Genomic DNA, 23,445 nt, shown 5'->3' on the forward strand with positions numbered 1-23,445 from the left:
AAAGTTTGGGTTAAAGTAAAACAAATATCTTTTGAGTATGAAACCGATTAGTTGATCTACATTTTTTTTCCTAAAGACCTTTCACCGTCTAACGGATGGTCAGCACATCTCTAGTGGCTATCAACTAACACATCCAAATGCTTCCAATTACTTCTTCCCTAATAAAACTATTAATTTATGCTATTTTGCATTGAATTTTAAGCAAGTTTGATAAGAAAAGATTTAGCAGTAATAAAGTGTAGTCAAAGAATGAAAATGGATACATTAAAAAAAAAAAAGAACGATGATGGATACAAGTATCTTCCAACAACTAACAATGCCATAGTATTTCTTGAAAAATCCAGGCAATAGCAAAATATTCAATTTCAAAAGAGGTGAAAGTAGTAAAACAATAATCATGGCACGTTAATTTATTATAGCATAAACTAACTCATTATCTCCAAGATCTGCAAAAAATGGTAAAAAAATATAGGTTAAGTGATATTCGCTCAATAGGCAGCAACTATTCCTCTATTGGACCATATAATTATAGCATTACATATAACAAAACATTTTCGCACATCGCATGCAAGAATATTCAAACAACATTAAACTGGCAACGTACATTATTAATGAGTGGCAATGACAAGTTGCAGTTCAATCCATCCATAATCATACATAAGAAGCAGTACATGTAATATCCAACTTTTGCGCACAGTTATTAAACCCGGCCCGGCAATCGGACCGGTCAAACCGGTGGCCCGGTCATGAAACCGGGCTGGTTTTCTAGTTAGATCGGAATTGTAAAGAACCCGCCTGGACCCTCTCGACCCAGACGGTTTAAACATAGAACCGCTAGAACCGGCGGTTATTGATAAACCCGGTGGGCTTTGGTAATTTTTTTGAAGTTACCGTTTTATCCAATTTTTTTTTTATTTTGACCATTCATACTACATGGGCATTATCGTCTTTTTAGCCAAATAAAAGAGAAAATCAGAAAAATTGAAGAATGAAGAGGGAATCGGGCATTTGGCCGTCATTGGGGATTTAGGCATTTAGGGATTGTTTTCTTCTTTGTTTCTCTAAGAAGTGAGAGCAAATTGAGAACTTTTTGAGCATTTAGGCATTCGGCCGTTGTTTTGTCGGCACTGGCAGCTTTGATCAATTTTTCTTTCCTTTGCTTTGCTAGTTACTCTGAGAGTTTGAGGCAAGCAATTGGAACTTGGAAGTTCAAAGTTCTTCAAGGAAGCCGTCGTTGCTACTGAAGCTGCCGCTGCCGCTGCTACTGAAGCTGCCGCGGCCACCGAAGCTCCTGGTACTCGAAGCTACCACTGCTGCTGCTACTGAAGCTGCTGCTGCCACCGAAGCTCCAGGTACTCGAAGCTGCTGCTGCCGCTGCCACCGAAGCTACCGCTGCTACCGAAGTTGCCACTTCCAGGAAGCTTTGTTCCTCTCAATCCTCTTGTGGAGTTTGTTCCTCTCTCTCCCTATTCTCTTAGGGAGTTAAGTTTCTCCGAATTCTCTGACCGCAGGCAATATTTTGTTTCTTCTTTCTTTTTGGGTGATTATTTATTTCTTCTTCCTCTGCATCCAATTTCCCAACAAAACCAAACAAGATTAGGGCCATGCCAGCAAGTAAAGCTTAGCAAGAGAAGAGGAGTATAGCTTGCATGTTTAGAATCAAAAGTAGTATGGTTGCTGACCATACTTGTAAAAGATATAAGGGCAATCAAAACTTAAAAAACTTGTGAATTTTTCCACTTCCAAACAGACGTTAACATTAGGTGAAAGAAACATAGCAAAATGCACAAGCAAAATAATAGTAAGAAGTTGCATATCATTGAACCAAAGCATAGAGATCATATTACGACCTTTTGTTCGCTTTGGTAGTGAATCACCCATGACATATATTTGAAAAGTTGTCTCTTTTCAACTCATATGGGCCTTTGGAAAACCTTCACCTAATGTGCCATGTAGCATACATCTGAGACTCGCTAGTTGAATGAATCAAGTTTTGAAGCTTGAATTTGCCAAAAATCTATCATCATAAGACCATTTTAGCAACCCCCCCCCCCAAAAAAAAGCATGGAGACAAGAATTGTAGTGCAATTATAATAGGCTCACAATTAAATACTCCAATTCTCGGTAATGCATTTTTGTTTCTGCATAAAACACAGCCTTATTTTCACGTGAGCAAGTTTCTAGTAGTTTAATTGCATCATTGAACTTAACCTGTAGCTAATTTTTTAAAATAAAAGATATGTTTTATTACTTTTCAGATATTTCATATTTGTAATGGACTCTATTGGAGAAACACCGTCTCAAACACCAAGTACAGAACCAACACCTAGTACATCAAATTCTCAAAATCAACCTCTAACAAGGGGAAAGACGGACCCTGCATGGTCTCATTGTAGAGAAGATTCTGTGTCCAACAAAAAAGTTAAGTGCTTGGTATGTATTCATTGTGGAAAAAGAATTCGAGGAGGTGGTATCAATCGATTCAAGCAGCACCTTGCAGGCATAAAAGGAGAGACAGCACCTTGTCCGAAGGTTGATGAACAAATCAGATTTGAAATGCTAGAAAACTTGAAAGCTGTGGAAAGTAAGAAAAGAAGCTTGAAATAATGCTCAAGGGGAAGTGATTTATATGGTCAAGATCTAAGACAACATGAAGAGGAGGTATACATGCAAGATGCAGATGATATTCAAGAGATTCAACCACCTCCCACTTCAAAAGGAAAAAAAGTTCTTCAACAACACAAAAAAGGAAAAACAATAGGAACTTTTTTTATGCCAAGAGCTACTCCAGGAGGTCAACCATCCATCAAAAGTGTGATGCAAAGCAAAGAAGCTAAAGAGAAGGTTGACTTGGCAGTTGTGAAGTGGATGATTGATGCTTCCATCCCCTTTAATGCAGCAAACTCTGCATATTATCAAACAATGTTTGATGTTGCTTATTCTTTTGGAACTGGTTACAAAGCGCCTAATTTCTATGACTTGCGTGGCTATTTGTTGACAAAAAATGTTGAGCAAGTTAAGAATTTCATTAATAGCTTTCGTACAACTTGGAAAGAAACTGGATGTACTATTATGGCTGATGGATGGACTGACCAACAAAGGAGAACTCTCATCAACTTTCTAGCTTATTGCCCTAGAAGAACTGTCGCGCCCCACTTTTTGGTAAAAAATAAATACTTGTTTTTGTGATTTTATTGGTTTGGAAAAAGTGAATTTTTTGATAAAAATAAAAATGGGTCTAAATGGGACTTTTGAAAATGCGACGATTTGACCCAAGAAAAATAGTTCAAAAAGGGTTTTTTATATGAAAAATGGAGTCGCCACTTGGTATAGAATTAGGGTGTACCAAGTCACCCAAAAAAAAAAAAAAAATTGAATTTTTTAAGGAAAAAAGTAAGAAACCCTTTTGAACGACTCCTAGTCCACGCAAACAAAGAAAAAGGTTCGGGAGTCACATTTGACGAAGGGGAAGGCAAGGATAAAAATCCAAGGCACCCCTTCGACCTAGCCAAGGCTAGTTGCGTGATTTAACCCTTATTTTCCTAATTTTTCCTACCCAAAGTATGTATTTACAATTTGGACAAAGACTAATAAATGAGAAATGCAATCCTAAATTCTATGATGTCTCTCGTGAGGTTTTTGGTCCCAAACCACATGAATTGTGGCGGCCAATAAAGGGAAATCTCATAGAGGTCGATTGATGCAAATGGTGACTCAAGTGCAAGTGTGCAAGTGTATGAAAAGATTCATGTAAAAACAAAGTGTTTGTGTGCGAATGTGTAAAGAAAGTGCATGTGTGAATTTGTATGAAAAATCAAAGTGTTTGTGTGTGCAAATGAATGAAGATAGAATAGTACATATATAAGTGAAACTTGAATTTCATTTGTGAAGTAAAGTAAATAAATGATAAAGATGTAGTGAAAAATATGGATTGCGAAATGTAAGAAAAATGTGATTAAAAGAGTATGGAAGTGATAAAAATGAAAGTATGACCCTAGGGGAATGCAACAAGTCGGGTACGGGGGTTGACTTCTAACTTTTCGACTTCGATTTTCCCTTTGATTAGAAGGCGGAACTAGCGTGCTAAGGCTATCGAGTAGCCACACTCGCTCGTTTCCCTTATCAGAAGGGGACTCTTCAGGCAAATGTACCCTAACTAGCATGAGATGCAAGTCCTAAAGTGAGGGGATAGGGAATCGGGGGCATGCAAAAAATGACAAAACTAAAAAGAATGCATGACATGTAATGAACATACAAACATGTACTAATGAGGGGAAATCCCTAAGGGTCTAGCGTTGGACTAGCCCATTCTATGAATTCCGACTAGCGTTGGACTAGTGGAAACGTACATTCATCCATTCCATTCATCTACACTACAGAAAGCTAGTAGACATGCCAAACGCCCATAAACACGTAGCACGTAACACTTAACATGCTCGACTAGATGCAAAACCTAATAAAGCAAGTAACACGTAACACAAAGGCATGCAACCAAACTAATGAAATTATTACATTCACTAATTAAAACAAAAGGGGAAGGGGAAAATGGACCAAATTGCTCGCCAAAGCTCTATCTATTACAAGCCAAGAGGTGTACACATACCCCATTAAAGAATAACTTCATGAAAATGAAAGTAAATGACATAAGTAAAAGGAATTGAGAAAAAACTAGGAAAGCAAAGTAGGCATGCAATTCACTTAACACGTTGGGTCACATAGGAGAGAAACAAAAGGGATAAAAGAAATTATACCGCCCCTTTGAATGGTGTCCAAATGAAAGAAAAATGGCTTCAAAACAATAAAAAGGTCAAGGTACCTCAAATAGTAAAGTATAACAAAGTCACCAAATCTCTCCTAATTGCAATTTAAATGAAATCAAATAATGCATAAGTTTCAGAAAAAGGACCCACCAAGGACCCAATTACCAATTAAAGACCCAATTGCAAACCTTAGTCAACCATTCGAATTCAATCGAAACATTTAAGCACTCCAAAGGTCTCAAGAGCCAAGAAAAGGTCAAACAACCAATTTATTTTAGGGAAATTAAAAAAATAGGCAAACACGAGCTCATTCGGTCATGAAACCCCTAAAGTCATGACTTAAGTGCAATTGACAAAACATGGTAGTTAATTGAAACAAAACAAGCCATGAAGTTGCACAAATTAAAATTGCCAAGGACCAAATTGATGAAATTATTTAATTGATTGGGTTCTAGTGGAACAAGGAGAGACTTGGGGGCCAAAGTGCAAATTTTTGAAAGTTCCATGCATGCAAATCACGTAGAAGAAGAATTTCTGCAACAAACAATTTCTGCAATGCCAAACCAGCTGCACTTCTTCATAATTTGTGAACTTCCTTAGGCTTTTAGACCAAAACAAATGCAGTTCGCACAAAATAACAAAACACCACTTGATCTACCCACTTTAATAATGCAACAAAACAATCAATCAAACAAAAAGAGCCTGCAAAAATGATGAAGCAAATTTTCTGCTGCAACATTCATCCAGAATTTTTCCTTTTTGCAACTTTAAACTCTCAACTGCAGGTTTCATAGAAAACTTCAAACAAAAGCCACCAAAGACCCTCACTCAATCACCATTTAACAACTAAACACTTTGATTAACACAACACAGCTGAACATGCAACAAAAAAAAAAGCAGAAAAACACCCCCAAAAACTCATGCAACTCGGCTGAAGCTATGCTGCGTTTTCTTTTATTGCAACTTTCAGGGTTTCTGATGCAGTTCAAACGCAAGGAACAACTTAGGCAACAAAGGTTTGGACAAGATTACCAAACATTCTTTCCACTTTTTAATCATAAAACTCTTATGTGTAAACACAACAATTCAAGGAAAGAGAGCATGCAAATCTGGAAAATTTTCTCTGCAGCATTCTACAATTTTTCAGCCACGGCATTTCTTTTCATCATGCAAACCAGATTTTTAATTCAAATACAAAGCTTTGATTAGATATTTCTCAAACCAGCATCTTAACTCTAACTAAACAACAAGCTGCTTAACTCAACTCCAAACAAACAAGAACAATGAAGGAGCTAATGCATTACAGAAAATCTGGACAGACATTCATGTAGAATACTTTGGCAATCTGAAATCCACTTTCCAGCTCAAATATTTTAGATGTTTAAACACTCAAACTCAACACCCAACCTTCCATTGATTCCCTCCAACACAAGATCAAACATGAAACTGAAGGGCAAAACTTAACCAGCAACCAAAGGAAAGGAAATGCGGCAGGGAAAAGACCGAAAAAATGCAGCAGCTTTTGCTTGCTGTGTTTTTGAAAGGAGGAACTTTTAAATAACTTGGTGACTTCAGCAATTCATACCATGAGTTTCCAACAAACTTTCAGTTTCAAAATACATCAGAAATGATCTACATTCACACTAAACTCTGACCCAAACAAATCAGGAAAACAAGTCGCAAACTTCTGCATTTTCTAATTACAACCTTGCCGCAGCTATGTGTCAACAATTTTGGCCAAATCTGCCCACAATTCAAATGGTTTACTACTGAATGTCATACAAGACTTAAAACAACATTTTTCATGCATTTCCAAGCATTATTTGCTAATGAAAAATTCCAGAAACAACTGCAAATTCTGGTTTCACTCCCTTGGCAAGTCACATAAATTTTCCAGCACTTGGTTGGTCTTAAATCCGAATTTACCTCGGTTGAATCATTGTGTTAAGAGCTTTCTATTTTCATTTCATTTTCTGGTTTGGACATGCTTATAAACTCTTAAATTCCTTATGCACGTATCAAGCTAGCATATGAATATTTCCAGCTCAGAAATCAAGTTCAAATAATATCCATAACCATCAAAATTTCCAGAAATTTTTCTGTTTGGTCCGGATGATCTTGCCTTAAGGCAGATTGCACTTTTGAATTTTTATTCCTCTGTTTTATCAAACTGATTGGCTACATGCAGGGCCTAAGTACTCATTATTAGCTGCATATTTATGATTATAAGCCCAAATTACAAAAATCAAAACCAATTTAAGCTGCACTACTCCAAGCAAGCTCACGGCAAAATTTTCTAGCCAAGACAGAATTTTCCACAGCTTTGTTTTCACCATTTGATTGCGAAATTTAACACATGCAAGACTCTAATCCTGATAATCATCCAAAATCCAGTTAGATAAACATCTTTCATGCTCAGATTGTCCAAATTCAGACCCATTCAGCAGCCAAAATAAAACAAGTGCATCAAGCTCACGGCAGGAGCTTTATATCTAACCAGAATTTCTGCAGGCTTTCACTATGCCATCCGAAGGTACAAATCAACATGCATGGTGGAAATCATCACATTTTCATTTGGCTAAATCCACTTAAGTGCTCAAGTCATCACAGGAATTCAGAAATAGAGTGCATTATCATCTCAGCTTTCGGATGGTACCTCAATATTCAAAACAGAATTTTCTAATGATTCAATTCAACATCCGACTGCTCTAACATCACATGCATGTTACTAGATAACTCAAATTACCTCAGATTTATCCTAAAAATGATCCATAAATTACCTCACAACTAGTCAAGCTTTCACACGAAAATCTGGAAAATGTTTTCCTCCTCTCGGCTCACAAGCACGCGACAGGTTTTCTGTTTTGGGTTGGTGTGGCTGTGGTTGTCGGTGGAGATGGTTCTTTGGTTTCTCCCTCAGCTTACGGACAGGACAGGGACAAAGTGTGATGCAGTTCGCGGACAGCACCAGAATTGGAATTTTCAGCTCTCAACTTCCTCCCTCACTCTCGGCTATATGGTGCAGCTCAATCTTTTCTCTTCACTCTCGGTCGATGATCACGAGGTGAGGAAAAATGGTGTCGAGTAGTTGTGGTAGAGGCTGGAATAATGAAGTCATTTGCGGTAGTGGAGGTTGAGTATATGTGTAGAGGAAAAAAATTGCACTTCGGCAGAAATGGAAATGTGTAATGAGCCATTGTATCGGAAGTGTTGTGGTGATTAGTAGTTAATATAATGGTGTGTGATAGTGGAGAAATAAACCGGCACTAAGGATAGAAAATACTAGAATGTGAAGTGGAAATGGATTCGGCAGAAATAGAATTGTGATTTTTTTGATTTTTTTGATTTTTTTTTTTTGATTAATTAAATAAAACTGATAATAAAAATAGATAACAAACAACAAAAACAACAAAAAAAAAAAAAATTTAATTAACATTGGATAGAAACTAAATCTAAATAAACTAGAATCCACAAAAGCACAATTTTCCATTTTTCATCAATTTCCTCTTTTCTTTCCTTTTTTTTTCACAAATTTTACGTTAAAACTTAAAACTAAAACTAAGACTAAAACGTGAACAAAATTAATATGACAAATAATTAGCAAATAAAAGACAAATAAAAAGGTAACAACTAAAATGCAGATAATCTAAAACAAAATCATGAATTAGATGCAACATACAAATTATTTAAAAATTTGGTGTCTACATTTTGCCCCTCTTTGTCTGATTTTTGAAAAAACTTGAGACAAAGAAGTAGACACTAAATACTTACCTGTATTATTCGGCTGCAATGGACGCTTCTGAAATGAGGATCGACCTCTTTAACATTTTTTTTTTTTGATTTTTTTTTTGATTGATTTTTTTTTTTTTTTGAAATGGGATTGACCCAAACAGGAAATTAAAACGGGACTGACCCGAGCAGAAATTTAAAATTGGGACTGACTAGAGAAGGAAATTCAAATCATGGGACTGGCCCGAACAAGCTTTAATCGCGGGATTGACCCGAATAAACTTTGAATCGTGGGACTGACCCGAATAATATTTGAATCATGGGACTGACCCGAATGAGCTTTTGATCGAGGGACTGACCCGAAAATGCTTTTGATCGAGGGACTGACCCGAAAAATGTTTTTGATCGAGGGACTGACCCGAATGAGCTTTTGATCGAGGGACTGACCCGAAAATGCTTTTGATCGAGGGACTGACCCGAAAATGCTTTTGATCGAGGGACTGACCCGAAAAATGTTTTTGATCGAGGGACTGACCCGAAAATGCTTTTGATCGAGGGACTGACCCGAAAATGCTTTTGATCATGGGACTGACCCGAAAATGCTCTTGATCGTGGGACTGACCCGACAATACTTTTGATCATGGGACTGACCCGAAAATGCTTTTGATCGTGGGACTGACCCGAAAATGCTCTTGATCGTGGGACTGACCCGACAATGCTTTTGATCATGGGACTGATCCGGAAATGCTCTTGATCAAATTTGTGTTGATTTCTGATTGATGATTTCTTTTTGCTTTTCTTTTGACTTTTGAAAATCTTTCCAAGAAATTAATTTGCCCCAGTATGATGAATTGTTGCAATGTGAGTCCAGAGTTGATTCCATATCGCCATGTTATTGCATTTTTGATGAAATTTGCTTGCGACATTTTCAATCTGCCTTTGTTCACCGGAGGACTCTTTCCGACACCGATTCTAGTGCGAGGTGTGATTACTTTCATCTGTGCATGCAGTTTTTCTGCAAAAAGAAAAGAAAACAACGAAATTGCCACCATCATTTGATCCGTTTCCCTTTGAGAATCGTGTAAACATGAGTCTTTCGATGCCTTTATCAACTTTTGTTGCGGCAGCCGACTGAGTTGGATTTTTCAAAGCTTTTCCGATTTACAAACTGATCCGGTATGTGCTTTGCCATATTGTGAAGTCTGCATAACTGACTTTGTTGAACCTTAACCCTTTTCAGGAGATGACTGAACCCAAGTATGTTTCGAATAAACCACGGGGATTGTTATTCACCAAAATTCAACGATAAAGAATGAAGTATGCAAGAAAATTCACATGTCATACAAGAATGCACACATAACCATTTGTGCTTAAATTCTACAAAAATGCCATGAATGCAAGTAATTTGGAAAAATGAGCTTTGCAAAAGAATGTTTTACAAAATGACACAGTTTTGGCCAACAAATGTCATATTCAATTCTCTGGACATCTTTGTTCTGGAATTCAAAATTGACAGAAGTATGACAAAATGAGGAGAAATCCAAATGAACCAAATCACCAGCTGTTTTTCCTCGTGCTCGCTCGCTGCAAAATCCTACCTTGGCGCCCTTTCGGGTTTTCACCAAGGTTGCCCCCACTCCTTTTCTTTTGTTTTGTTTTTTGCTTTTGTTTTTCTTTTTTCCTTTTCTTTTGAGGTGCTCTTTCGGGTTTTCACCTAAGGAACAATGGAAAAACTCAACCATAATCGACTCAGGAGTATGAACTGAAGATTGCTGACATCAGTGAAATGCGCTTCCCTTGTAAGATTAGGCGAAGGCATTATGGACATCACTTGCCAGTTGATTAGCAAATTTCCCAATAGAAAATACAGCAAATGACGAAAGCCAGGACTTTGGGCTTTTGAAATGAAGTCAGGTGGGGTGTTTCAAGAAAAGTTGAGGCTTGAAAGCAAATTTGATGAGAGGGGTGTGAAATAGCCTGAGATTGCATCATTTTGAAATTATTTCCAATTTTGAACGAAACTGAGGAAAATTTTGCCCCAGTTTGATTGGATTTTTCTTTCTTTGCATTTTCTTCATCGCATTTTTCACTTTTGCATTTTTCTTCAAAGCTAAATTTGCCCTAGTGTGGGTTTTCTTGTCGTCTCTTTTCTTTTTTTTCTTTTCTCTTTTTTTTCTTTTTCAAAAATAAATTTTTCCCAGTGTGGGGTTTGCCTTGATCATTTTTCTTTTCTCTTTTTCTCTTTTTCCTTTTTTCCCTTTTTTTCAAAATGAATTTGCCCCAGTATGGGGATTTTTCCTTTTCCCTCTCTGATAATCTCGTTTCAAAATGAATTTGCCCCAGTGTGGGGTTTGCAATTCTCAGGGGCTGCCAAACGAAAATTATTGTTCTGATAGCTCAAAAGGGATGACTAGGGATGAAATGTTTTGATTGGAAAGGAAGATAGCCTGACCTTTGCCTCGTCCCTTGCATGATTTCCAAAAGGAATTTGCATAATCAAAAATAAAACTTTTTACACATATCTGAGTTGATAGGTTGCAGGAATGTCTGTCCATCTGTTTCTGCCAAAATGATTGCTCCGCCAGGTAATACCTTTTGAACACCCAATGAGCTTTGACAATTTGAAACAAATTTGCCTTCGACTTCATCTTTCATTACTTTAGCATTTTGTTCCCTTCTTCAGAAGATCGGTGGTGGCCCCTTTTATTATGAACACAGGCCATGCATTTTGACAAAATTGGTCATGGTACATAGCATTCAACTGCTTTTCATCAATCAGAATCAATCGTTGATGACACTGCCTTAACCAATCAACTTTCAGCCTGGCCGGAAAGGGATTTTCTCAAATGAAGGGATTTTTCAATGAATGGATTTCTCAAATGAAAGGATTTTTCAATGAAGGCTTTCTGAAGGAATTTTCTCAATGAGGGCTTTTTGAAGGAATTTTTCTCAATGAGGGCTTTCTGAAGGAATTTTCTCAATGAAGGCTTTCTGAAGGAATTTTCTCAATGAGGGCTTTTTCATGAAGGGGTCTCTTAAAGAAGAAATTTCCTAATGAAGGGAGTTTTAATGAAGGGGTTTTCAATGGCTTTCTCAAATTCCAGAACAGTGATATTCAAAGGGTCAAATAAATTCATCTTTGGCCATTTAAAAGAATTAAAATTCAGGACAATAATCAAATAAACAAATTGTGCATTTAATGGAAAAACTAATCAAAGCGGAAACAAGACAAAAACTTGATTGCGAAAGATGTTTTCATGAAGCTATTCACATATGCAAGAAATGGTTTTCGTGAACCTTAGTAAATAACAACCCCTAGATTTACCGAAATTCCCTTCGAGAGGGAAGATACTCGGCCATTCAAATTATGCAAAGTTCCTTCAGGATTTTCAAATTTCGTCATTGGAGGTGGATGCTTCGAAGGTGTCCTTGTGTTCAGGGAAAGGATTTGTACTTATGCTCGGCCCTTGTTCACCTCTTTTCCTTAGCATTATTTCCCCTGCCTCGATCATGTCTTGGACTTTGTGCTTGAGTGCCCTGCAATCGGCGGTTGAGTGACCAGGTACTCCCGAATGATAGGCACAAATAGCATGTGGATTGTACCCAGCAGGCATGCCATGAAGGTAAGTTGGAGGGGGAATCACGCCTATTTTGTTGGCAACCTTCAATTGCTCATACAATTGGTCCAAAGGCCTGCCTAGATTGGTGAAGGTTCGGGTACGGCTTTGATTGTAGGTTTCAGTGGGTCGGGGATAGTTGTAGGTGGGTCTATTTGGTGGGAAAAATCTTTGGTGGTAAGGAGGCCGAGGACGAGCTTGTTGAAAGCTTGGTTGAGATATTTGGGAAGGGGTTGTAGGCGGGTTGGCATAATTTGGGCGAGGTCGAGGATGAGTGATATTGGTGTGGTAAACAGGATGAGGATTTGAGTAGTAGAGGTAAGGGTTTGAGTAGGTAGGGTATTGTCGAGGTCTGGGTCTTGGGACAGGGTTTTGATTCCATGTGAAGGCAGTTTCTCCCTCTTTCTTTTGGAATTGGGGGTTCTTCCCACTAGTCCCCTGACCTTGCAAAGCATCCAACTGTGACTTGAGGGTAGAGACATTAACAATCTTCCCAGCTTTCACGAAATCATCAAATTCCTCAAGCTTATTAACAATAGCAGCGAACGAGCATCCAGTCATGCGAAAAATTTCTTCGAAATATGGAGGATCATGTGCCTTAATGAAAGTGCGTATGATTTCGTCCTCAGTCATCGGTGGCTCGACTTTGGCAGCTATTTTCCTCCACCTCTTGGCATAAGTCTTGTGATCCTCGGAGGGTTTTCTTTTTGTTCCTTCTAACGTGGTTCGCGTCGGAGCCAGCTCGCAGTTGTACTCGTATTGCCTTATAAACACATTGGACAGGTCTAGCCAAGTCTTTATCTCCTCAGACTTCAAAGTTGAATACCAATCAAGTGCGTCGCCCTCCAGACTTTCTGGGAATAGCCTTAAAGGTAAATTTTCATCATCCACCGGCCTACCCAATTTATTGGCGAACAATCGGAGATGTGTCTTGGGACTGCCCGTGCCATCGTATTTGTTGAACTTCGGAGTTTTGAATCCCTCAGGCAATTGCACATTTGGGAAGAGACAAAGCTTATCGTAATCTAGGACTCCTTGCTTGTTCAACCCCTGACTCTTCCTCATAAATTCATCAAAACGGTCAAGGCGTTTGAGCAGCTTTATATCAACAGGGACAGAAGATTCCCCCATTTCTGCCTTGGTTTGAAAAGTATGATCAGGCAAGAAAGGCTCGGCAGCAGTATGATAAAAGGTGTATGGCTCAGGTGGTATATTTGAAGTGATTTGGGGTTGTGGACCTCGCATGTGAGTAAGAAAAAATGAAGGATGGGGAGGGTAAGTGTATGGCAAATTTGTGGTGGGATAGGTGAAAGTTTCTTCGGGTGCAATAGGGAATGATGGAGTAACAGTGGCGTGGGCCGAAGGTAGGACAAATGTCTCTTGCTCAGGCTGTCTGGCGGGTACAGGTTCAGGTTGAACTCTGCTGCTAATTAGCTCATCATCCAACTTCCTTTGAGCGGCCATCTCAGACGCCATCTCTCCGAACTTGGTAAGCATCTCAGTCAACTGAATCCCCAAACTTGCAGTCTCGGGTTGAGCGGTAGTAGCAGACCTATCTGACTGTTCTGGTTGTGAACTCATGTTTACACGATTCCTTTGGACTTGACTACGGGATCGCGTTATGATGGGGCTTCGACGAGAAGCTATGTTTAAATATTACCTGAGAATTTTGAAAAGATTGCTTTTAGATTTAACCCTTGCTTAGTTATTCCAATAAAAACAAAGAAAAAGAAAAGAAAAAACAAGAGTTAGTAGATATCCAGAAAATTCGGATGCATGTCCTATGGGGGAACCCTTTTTGCGCCAAGGGTAGGCCTAGAATGAGGATGCAATCCTCTAGAGTAGGCACTATACCATACCTGATGGATCCAATCAGCTTATGGAGTGAAAAATAATTTGAAAATTTTGGCCAATTGGAGTGACGAGAGACACTTTGTCAAAATGAGGTCAACGTCCGAATGGATTGATCACTTTTGATCGATACAAGAATTTGTAAAAACGCACAGGTTTGACCTTGACAAACTTCCTATCGAAGAGACCGGAATTCGTTTGACAAAATTTCCTCAGTAAAGCGCGGGTCAAAACCCCAACTGATCAAATGGCTGGATGCAGTGGACGGTTTTCTTAAAACCGACTAGGTTTCCCAATTTGAAATTCGATCTTGAAACCTTAATTGGTCAAATGGGTTGAATGAAATTGATCATTTATTTAAAATCGACCAGATTACCCTAAAAAGGGGAACATGTCAAATGAATTGAATGAAATTTAATTTATCCAAAATTAATCAGATCACCCTAAAAAGGGTAAATTGATCAAATAGATTGAACGAAACTTGATTTATTCAAAATCGGCTCGGTTGCCCTAAAAATGGGTAAATTGGCAAAATGAATGAAATTGAATTAGTGATTTATTCAAAAATTGGTCGAATGACCCTAAAAAGGGTAAATTGGTCAAATGAATTGACGATTTATTCAAAATCGACCGGATGACCCTAAAAAGGGTAGATTGGTCAAATGACCCTAAAAAGGGTAAATTGATCAAATAAATTGACAATTTATTCAAAATCGACCAGGTGACCCTAAAAAGGGTAAATTGGTCAAATGAATTGATGATTTACTCAAAATTGACCGGATGACCCTAAAAAGGGTAAATTGGTCAAATGAATTGACAATTTATTGAATGAATCGGCAAAATGGATTGGTTGAATTGCCCGGCCATTGGTTATTTCAAAATCATTGAAGTGCATTAGTCTATGACCTTCTAAAAATCAAATTTTGGTTTTAATTTATTTATCGTGTCAAAAGGAGGAATCATTTGTGAATTTCTTCAAATTAATGTCCTTCACGCAAGGGATTTTTACCAATTTTTGATAAAAGGGCCAAAAAGTGATTATTAGATGCTCATATTCCAAAGATCACTCTATGAAAATGATCGGATCCTACCTTACCTTGTGCACTACCCCTTTGGATGGTACAAAATGTAAACGTGCAAGTCTCACTGGATTAAGTATCCGAGACACAAAGGTGGTTTATTCCTAAACGCGGGATTCCCTAAGTGGCATTCCCTTTCTAGGGTTTATGCATGATGCCATTTATTAAAGCGATATAAATATGCAATTCGAAATGAAACGTGACCTAAGGAACCCTTTATTTGCCAGGGTAAGCCTAAAATGACATGGCATTATTAATTCATGAACAAAATATACCAAAATTTCTTAAACGTGCAATAGCCTATCTACAAGGGTAGGTTCTAAAAGAAGGTCATGCCAGACCTCTTATTTGCTAGGGTTTGTGAATGCAATGGGGACACAAAACCAAGAAAAAGTTAGTTCAGCCGAATAAATACACATAACACATTGTAGCAACGAAATCAATACGAAGAAATAAAACAATAAAAGGGAGAAAGGGGTTGGACCCCTCCCCTCGTGAACAGTGTCCCTAATAGGGTAAGGCAGACTCTACCCTAGGTGAACTATATGGATGCATGAGGTTGGGGTTCACTAATGCATCTAACTCGATAAGCTCAGGTCCCCAAGCCTTCAGACTTAGGGCCAAGGGTCATCAATTCCATGGCCCTTTGTCGGTGGCTCGAGCGATTCCCCAAACACCGCTACGCACACGTCGTGTCACGGCCGCATGTTTGAGTGAATCTATAAAAAACCTCAACCTTCGACTAAAAACAAAGGATATTAACCCAAAGTTTAAAGCGGAAGAGTGAGTGACCCATTGGATCGTGCTACGCACACGTCGTGTCACGATCACACGTCCAAGTGGGTCTCCTAATCCTAATAGGGTGGAGTGGCGTGACAAGCCACTAAAAAGAAAAATAAAGGGGGATGAATAGTAAAGCGTATGCGCGTATGATAGTGCACGTTTTGGAGGGGAGGGATCGAGAACCAATGTGTGGCCCTAAGAGTGACACACACCCCCCAAGTGCAATGACAAGCGCGGTATAAACAATTAAACATTCATTCAAACATCCAATCATACATACGTGAGTGAGGGAGCTTGATACGTGAGCGAATCAAAAAGTCCTAAAAAATGAAAAATGCAACCCTAATATCCAAAATGCAATTCATAAAAGGGGTAGAAAAAGGAAAAAGAATGGTTAAATAAAAAATGCTCGGACCCACTTAAGAAGTCCCCAGTGGAGTCGCCAACTGTCGCGCCCCACTTTTTGGTAAAAAATAAATACTTGTTTTTGTGATTTTATTGGTTTGGAAAAAGTGAATTTTTTGATAAAAATAAAAATGGGTCTAAATGGGACTTTTGAAAATGCGACGATTTGACCCAAGAAAAATAGTTCAAAAAGGGTTTTTTATATGAAAAATGGAGTCGCCACTTGGTATAGAATTAGGGTGTACCAAGTCACCCAAAAAAAAAAAAAAAATTGAATTTTTTAAGGAAAAAAGTAAGAAACCCTTTTGAACGACTCCTAGTCCACGCAAACAAAGAAAAAGGTTCGGGAGTCACATTTGACGAAGGGGAAGGCAAGGATAAAAATCCAAGGCACCCCTTCGACCTAGCCAAGGCTAGTTGCGTGATTTAACCCTTATTTTCCTAATTTTTCCTACCCAAAGTATGTATTTACAATTTGGACAAAGACTAATAAATGAGAAATGCAATCCTAAATTCTATGATGTCTCTCGTGAGGTTTTTGGTCCCAAACCACATGAATTGTGGCGGCCAATAAAGGGAAATCTCATAGAGGTCGATTGATGCAAATGGTGACTCAAGTGCAAGTGTGCAAGTGTATGAAAAGATTCATGTAAAAACAAAGTGTTTGTGTGCGAATGTGTAAAGAAAGTGCATGTGTGAATTTGTATGAAAAATCAAAGTGTTTGTGTGTGCAAATGAATGAAGATAGAATAGTACATATATAAGTGAAACTTGAATTTCATTTGTGAAGTAAAGTAAATAAATGATAAAGATGTAGTGAAAAATATGGATTGCGAAATGTAAGAAAAATGTGATTAAAAGAGTATGGAAGTGATAAAAATGAAAGTATGACCCTAGGGGAATGCAACAAGTCGGGTACGGGGGTTGACTTCTAACTTTTCGACTTCGATTTTCCCTTTGATTAGAAGGCGGAACTAGCGTGCTAAGGCTATCGAGTAGCCACACTCGCTCGTTTCCCTTATCAGAAGGGGACTCTTCAGGCAAATGTACCCTAACTAGCATGAGATGCAAGTCCTAAAGTGAGGGGAAAGGGAATCGGGGGCATGCAAAAAATGACAAAACTAAAAAGAATGCATGACATGTAATGAACATACAAACATGTACTAATGAGGGGAAATCCCTAAGGGTCTAGCGTTGGACTAGCCCATTCTATGAATTCCGACTAGCGTTGGACTAGTGGAAACGTACATTCATCCATTCCATTCATCTACACTACAGAAAGCTAGTAGACATGCCAAACGCCCATAAACACGTAGCACGTAACACTTAACATGCTCGACTAGATGCAAAACCTAATAAAGCAAGTAACACGTAACACAAAGGCATGCAACCAAACTAATGAAATTATTACATTCACTAATTAAAACAAAAGGGGAAGGGGAAAATGGACCAAATTGCTCGCCAAAGCTCTATCTATTACAAGCCAAGAGGTGTACACATACCCCATTAAAGAATAACTTCATGAAAATGAAAGTAAATGACATAAGTAAAAGGAATTGAGAAAAAACTAGGAAAGCAAAGTAGGCATGCAATTCACTTAACACGTTGGGTCACATAGGAGAGAAACAAAAGGGATAAAAGAAATTATACCGCCCCTTTGAATGGTGTCCAAATGAAAGAAAAATGGCTTCAAAACAATAAAAAGGTCAAGGTACCTCAAATAGTAAAGTATAACAAAGTCACCAAATCTCTCCTAATTGCAATTTAAATGAAATCAAATAATGCATAAGTTTCAGAAAAAGGACCCACCAAGGACCCAATTACCAATTAAAGACCCAATTGCAAACCTTAGTCAACCATTCGAATTCAATCGAAACATTTAAGCACTCCAAAGGTCTCAAGAGCCAAGAAAAGGTCAAACAACCAATTTATTTTAGGGAAATTAAAAAAATAGGCAAACACGAGCTCATTCGGTCATGAAACCCCTAAAGTCATGACTTAAGTGCAATTGACAAAACATGGTAGTTAATTGAAACAAAACAAGCCATGAAGTTGCACAAATTAAAATTGCCAAGGACCAAATTGATGAAATTATTTAATTGATTGGGTTCTAGTGGAACAAGGAGAGACTTGGGGGCCAAAGTGCAAATTTTTGAAAGTTCCATGCATGCAAATCACGTAGAAGAAGAATTTCTGCAACAAACAATTTCTGCAATGCCAAACCAGCTGCACTTCTTCATAATTTGTGAACTTCCTTAGGCTTTTAGACCAAAACAAATGCAGTTCGCACAAAATAACAAAACACCACTTGATCTACCCACTTTAATAATGCAACAAAACAATCAATCAAACAAAAAGAGCCTGCAAAAATGATGAAGCAAATTTTCTGCTGCAACATTCATCCAGAATTTTTCCTTTTTGCAACTTTAAACTCTCAACTGCAGGTTTCATAGAAAACTTCAAACAAAAGCCACCAAAGACCCTCACTCAATCACCATTTAACAACTAAACACTTTGATTAACACAACACAGCTGAACATGCAACAAAAAAAAAAGCAGAAAAACACCCCCAAAAACTCATGCAACTCGGCTGAAGCTATGCTGCGTTTTCTTTTATTGCAACTTTCAGGGTTTCTGATGCAGTTCAAACGCAAGGAACAACTTAGGCAACAAAGGTTTGGACAAGATTACCAAACATTCTTTCCACTTTTTAATCATAAAACTCTTATGTGTAAACACAACAATTCAAGGAAAGAGAGCATGCAAATCTGGAAAATTTTCTCTGCAGCATTCTACAATTTTTCAGCCACGGCATTTCTTTTCATCATGCAAACCAGATTTTTAATTCAAATACAAAGCTTTGATTAGATATTTCTCAAACCAGCATCTTAACTCTAACTAAACAACAAGCTGCTTAACTCAACTCCAAACAAACAAGAACAATGAAGGAGCTAATGCATTACAGAAAATCTGGACAGACATTCATGTAGAATACTTTGGCAATCTGAAATCCACTTTCCAGCTCAAATATTTTAGATGTTTAAACACTCAAACTCAACACCCAACCTTCCATTGATTCCCTCCAACACAAGATCAAACATGAAACTGAAGGGCAAAACTTAACCAGCAACCAAAGGAAAGGAAATGCGGCAGGGAAAAGACCGAAAAAATGCAGCAGCTTTTGCTTGCTGTGTTTTTGAAAGGAGGAACTTTTAAATAACTTGGTGACTTCAGCAATTCATACCATGAGTTTCCAACAAACTTTCAGTTTCAAAATACATCAGAAATGATCTACATTCACACTAAACTCTGACCCAAACAAATCAGGAAAACAAGTCGCAAACTTCTGCATTTTCTAATTACAACCTTGCCGCAGCTATGTGTCAACAATTTTGGCCAAATCTGCCCACAATTCAAATGGTTTACTACTGAATGTCATACAAGACTTAAAACAACATTTTTCATGCATTTCCAAGCATTATTTGCTAATGAAAAATTCCAGAAACAACTGCAAATTCTGGTTTCACTCCCTTGGCAAGTCACATAAATTTTCCAGCACTTGGTTGGTCTTAAATCCGAATTTACCTCGGTTGAATCATTGTGTTAAGAGCTTTCTATTTTCATTTCATTTTCTGGTTTGGACATGCTTATAAACTCTTAAATTCCTTATGCACGTATCAAGCTAGCATATGAATATTTCCAGCTCAGAAATCAAGTTCAAATAATATCCATAACCATCAAAATTTCCAGAAATTTTTCTGTTTGGTCCGGATGATCTTGCCTTAAGGCAGATTGCACTTTTGAATTTTTATTCCTCTGTTTTATCAAACTGATTGGCTACATGCAGGGCCTAAGTACTCATTATTAGCTGCATATTTATGATTATAAGCCCAAATTACAAAAATCAAAACCAATTTAAGCTGCACTACTCCAAGCAAGCTCACGGCAAAATTTTCTAGCCAAGACAGAATTTTCCACAGCTTTGTTTTCACCATTTGATTGCGAAATTTAACACATGCAAGACTCTAATCCTGATAATCATCCAAAATCCAGTGAGATAAACATCTTTCATGCTCAGATTGTCCAAATTCAGACCCATTCAGCAGCCAAAATAAAACAAGTGCATCAAGCTCACGGCAGGAGCTTTATATCTAACCAGAATTTCTGCAGGCTTTCACTATGCCATCCGAAGGTACAAATCAACATGCATGGTGGAAATCATCACATTTTCATTTGGCTAAATCCACTTAAGTGCTCAAGTCATCACAGGAATTCAGAAATAGAGTGCATTATCATCTCAGCTTTCGGATGGTACCTCAATATTCAAAACAGAATTTTCTAATGATTCAATTCAACATCCGACTGCTCTAACATCACATGCATGTTACTAGATAACTCAAATTACCTCAGATTTATCCTAAAAATGATCCATAAATTACCTCACAACTAGTCAAGCTTTCACACGAAAATCTGGAAAATGTTTTCCTCCTCTCGGCTCACAAGCACGCGACAGGTTTTCTGTTTTGGGTTGGTGTGGCTGTGGTTGTCGGTGGAGATGGTTCTTTGGTTTCTCCCTCAGCTTACGGACAGGACAGGGACAAAGTGTGATGCAGTTCGCGGACAGCACCAGAATTGGAATTTTCAGCTCTCAACTTCCTCCCTCACTCTCGGCTATATGGTGCAGCTCAAGCTTTTCTCTTCACTCTCGGTCGATGATCACGAGGTGAGGAAAAATGGTGTCGAGTAGTTGTGGTAGAGGCTGGAATAATGAAGTCATTTGCGGTAGTGGAGGTTGAGTATATGTGTAGAGGAAAAAAATTGCACTTCGGCAGAAATGGAAATGTGTAATGAGCCATTGTATCGGAAGTGTTGTGGTGATTAGTAGTTAATATAATGGTGTGTGATAGTGGAGAAATAAACCGGCACTAAGGATAGAAAATACTAGAATGTGAAGTGGAAATGGATTCGGCAGAAATAGAATTGTGATTTTTTTGATTTTTTTGATTTTTTTTTTAATTAATTAAATAAAACTGATAATAAAAATAGATAACAAACAACAAAAACAACAAAAAAAAAAAAAATTTAATTAACATTGGATAGAAACTAAATCTAAATAAACTAGAATCCACAAAAGCACAATTTTTCATTTTTCATCAATTTCCTCTTTTCTTTCCTTTTTTTTTTCAAAAATTTTACGTTAAAACTTAAAACTAAAACTAAGACTAAAACGTGAACAAAATTAATATGACAAATAATTAGCAAATAAAAGACAAATAAAAAGGTAACAACTAAAATGCAGATAATCTAAAACAAAATCATGAATTAGATGCAACATACAAATTATTTAAAAATTTGGTGTCTACAGGAACTATTTTTTTAAAATCAGTTGATGCCTCAGATGCTTCTAAGACTGCAGAGATGTTGTATAAGCTGTTTAGAGAAGTGGTTTTATTTGTTGGGGTGCAAAACGTGGTACACTTCGTCACTGACAATGCTGCCAATTATGTTGTTGCTGGAAGATTATTAGAAAGGGAATTTCCAACACTTTATTGGTCTCCATGTGCTGCTCATTGTCTAAATTTGATGCTACATGATATGGGCAAGTTAGATGAGGTTAGTAAAGTGGTTGGACATGCTTCAAAAATTACAAAATACATTTATAATCATTGTTATCCATTGCATTTGATGAGAAAACACACTGGTGGAAAAGAAATTATTCGGCCTGCTCCTACACGTTTTGCTACTAATTTCATTGCATAGCAAAGTATTTTAGTGCAAAAAGATGCTTTAAGAGCTATAGTGACTTCAAAAGAATGGACTCTTTCAGCATATGCTAAGGAGAGTAAAGCAAAAAAATTTGTGGATCTTGTGCTAGATTCTATATTTTGGAAAGAATGTGCTACAATAGTTCAATTAACTGAGCCTCTTGTTCGAGTTCTAAGAATTGTTGATAGTGATGAAAGGCCTGCTATGGGATACTTGTATGCTGCCATGCATAGAGCCAGAGAAGAGCTTTTGAGGAGATTCACAAGAAAAAAGAAAACAGTTGATCCTTACTTAAGAATAATTGATTCAAGATGGGATAGTCAGCTTCACAAAAATCTTCATGCTGCCGGTTATTGGCTCAATCTTGCTTATCAATATAATTCTCTTGATTTGGAAAAGCACAGGCATGCAACATCAGGACTTTTGGATGTGATTGAGAGATATTCTTATGCAAATCCTGATTTGATGAGTAATTTGACCGAAGAGATGAGATTATTTCGTAAAGCTGAAGGTGATTTTGGTAGAGTCTCTGCTATACGAGATCGTGATGTCATGCTTCCAGGTACCCAAAAATTAGCTTCATTTTTATTGATGATTTGATTTTAATTGTAAAATATTATAATCTGACTTTTTTCCTTTATTTATTGCAATAGATGAATGATGGACATGTTATGGTAGCACTGCACCTAATTTGCAAAAACTAGCTATATGTGTTCTAAGCCAAACTTGCAGTGCTTCTGGTTGTGAAAGGAATTGGAGTTTATTTGAGCATATCCACTCAAAGAAGAGAAATAGATTGGAGCATCAAAGACTAAATGATTTGGTTTATGTACACTACAATTTAAGACTACAACAAAGGTAAACTACATTTTGCAATCAGATTTTTGTTTTAATATGATGACATTTGTTAGTTAGCTAGTTTTAATGTTTTGTATTATTAGAAATGCAAGGGGTAGAAATTATGATCCTATTGATTTTGAGGACTTCAACGCCAATGAAACTTGGATTTTGGATGATGAACCTTCACAATTAACTCCAATTGAATTAGAAAGCTTTAGGAATGAAATAGCTACATTTGCTATCAGCCGACAAAGTGGTGAGTTATTCTATTTGAGCCATATGCTTGCTTATTCTTTGTTTTTCGTTTTTGGGTAAATATTATCCAAATTTAGTGAATGATTCATTGATTTTTGTATTTATGTAGATGAAACTCTAAATTTGGATGATTTGGACATTGGAGATGAAGATGAGACCAATAATGAAGAGAATGTTGAAAGAAATGATCTTAATGTGGGTTGTGATGTAAATGAACTTGGTGGTACTGAATTTGGCAGAAGTTGGGAACCATGGGCATGAATAATAGATGGAGTGAACTACTCAAGTGATAATTGTGGTGTTGTTTATGTTCATGACTTTATGTTTGGTTGTATTGAATTGGTCGTTTATGACTTATGT

General features: G+C 37.5%; 1 protein-coding gene across 1 annotated transcript; it reads left to right on the forward strand.

The window, feature by feature from the left end:
• The first annotated feature begins 286 nt into the window (after positions 1–286).
• On the forward strand, positions 287–23,346 carry LOC113689163 (uncharacterized). Its single transcript, XM_072049890.1, has 7 exons — positions 287–296; positions 1,209–1,352; positions 21,590–21,837; positions 21,985–22,552; positions 22,695–22,848; positions 22,932–23,086; positions 23,195–23,346. The coding sequence occupies exons 1-7, from the start codon at positions 287–289 to the stop codon at positions 23,344–23,346; spliced, it is 1,431 nt and encodes a 476-aa protein (XP_071905991.1).
• Positions 23,347–23,445: the final 99 nt, after the last annotated feature.

Source organism: Coffea arabica, chromosome 5c (assembly GCF_036785885.1).
Source record: "Coffea arabica cultivar ET-39 chromosome 5c, Coffea Arabica ET-39 HiFi, whole genome shotgun sequence".
Classification (NCBI taxonomy): domain Eukaryota; kingdom Viridiplantae; phylum Streptophyta; class Magnoliopsida; order Gentianales; family Rubiaceae; genus Coffea; species Coffea arabica.

Excerpts from the sequence above, each read along its gene's own strand:
- LOC113689163 (XM_072049890.1), top strand. Across the intron at positions 1,353-21,589 it reads TGCTGCCACCGAAGCTCCAG|GAACTATTTTTTTAAAATCA; the intron begins GTACTCGAAGCT and ends TGGTGTCTACAG. Across the intron at positions 21,838-21,984 it reads ATATGGGCAAGTTAGATGAG|CAAAGTATTTTAGTGCAAAA; the intron begins GTTAGTAAAGTG and ends TTCATTGCATAG.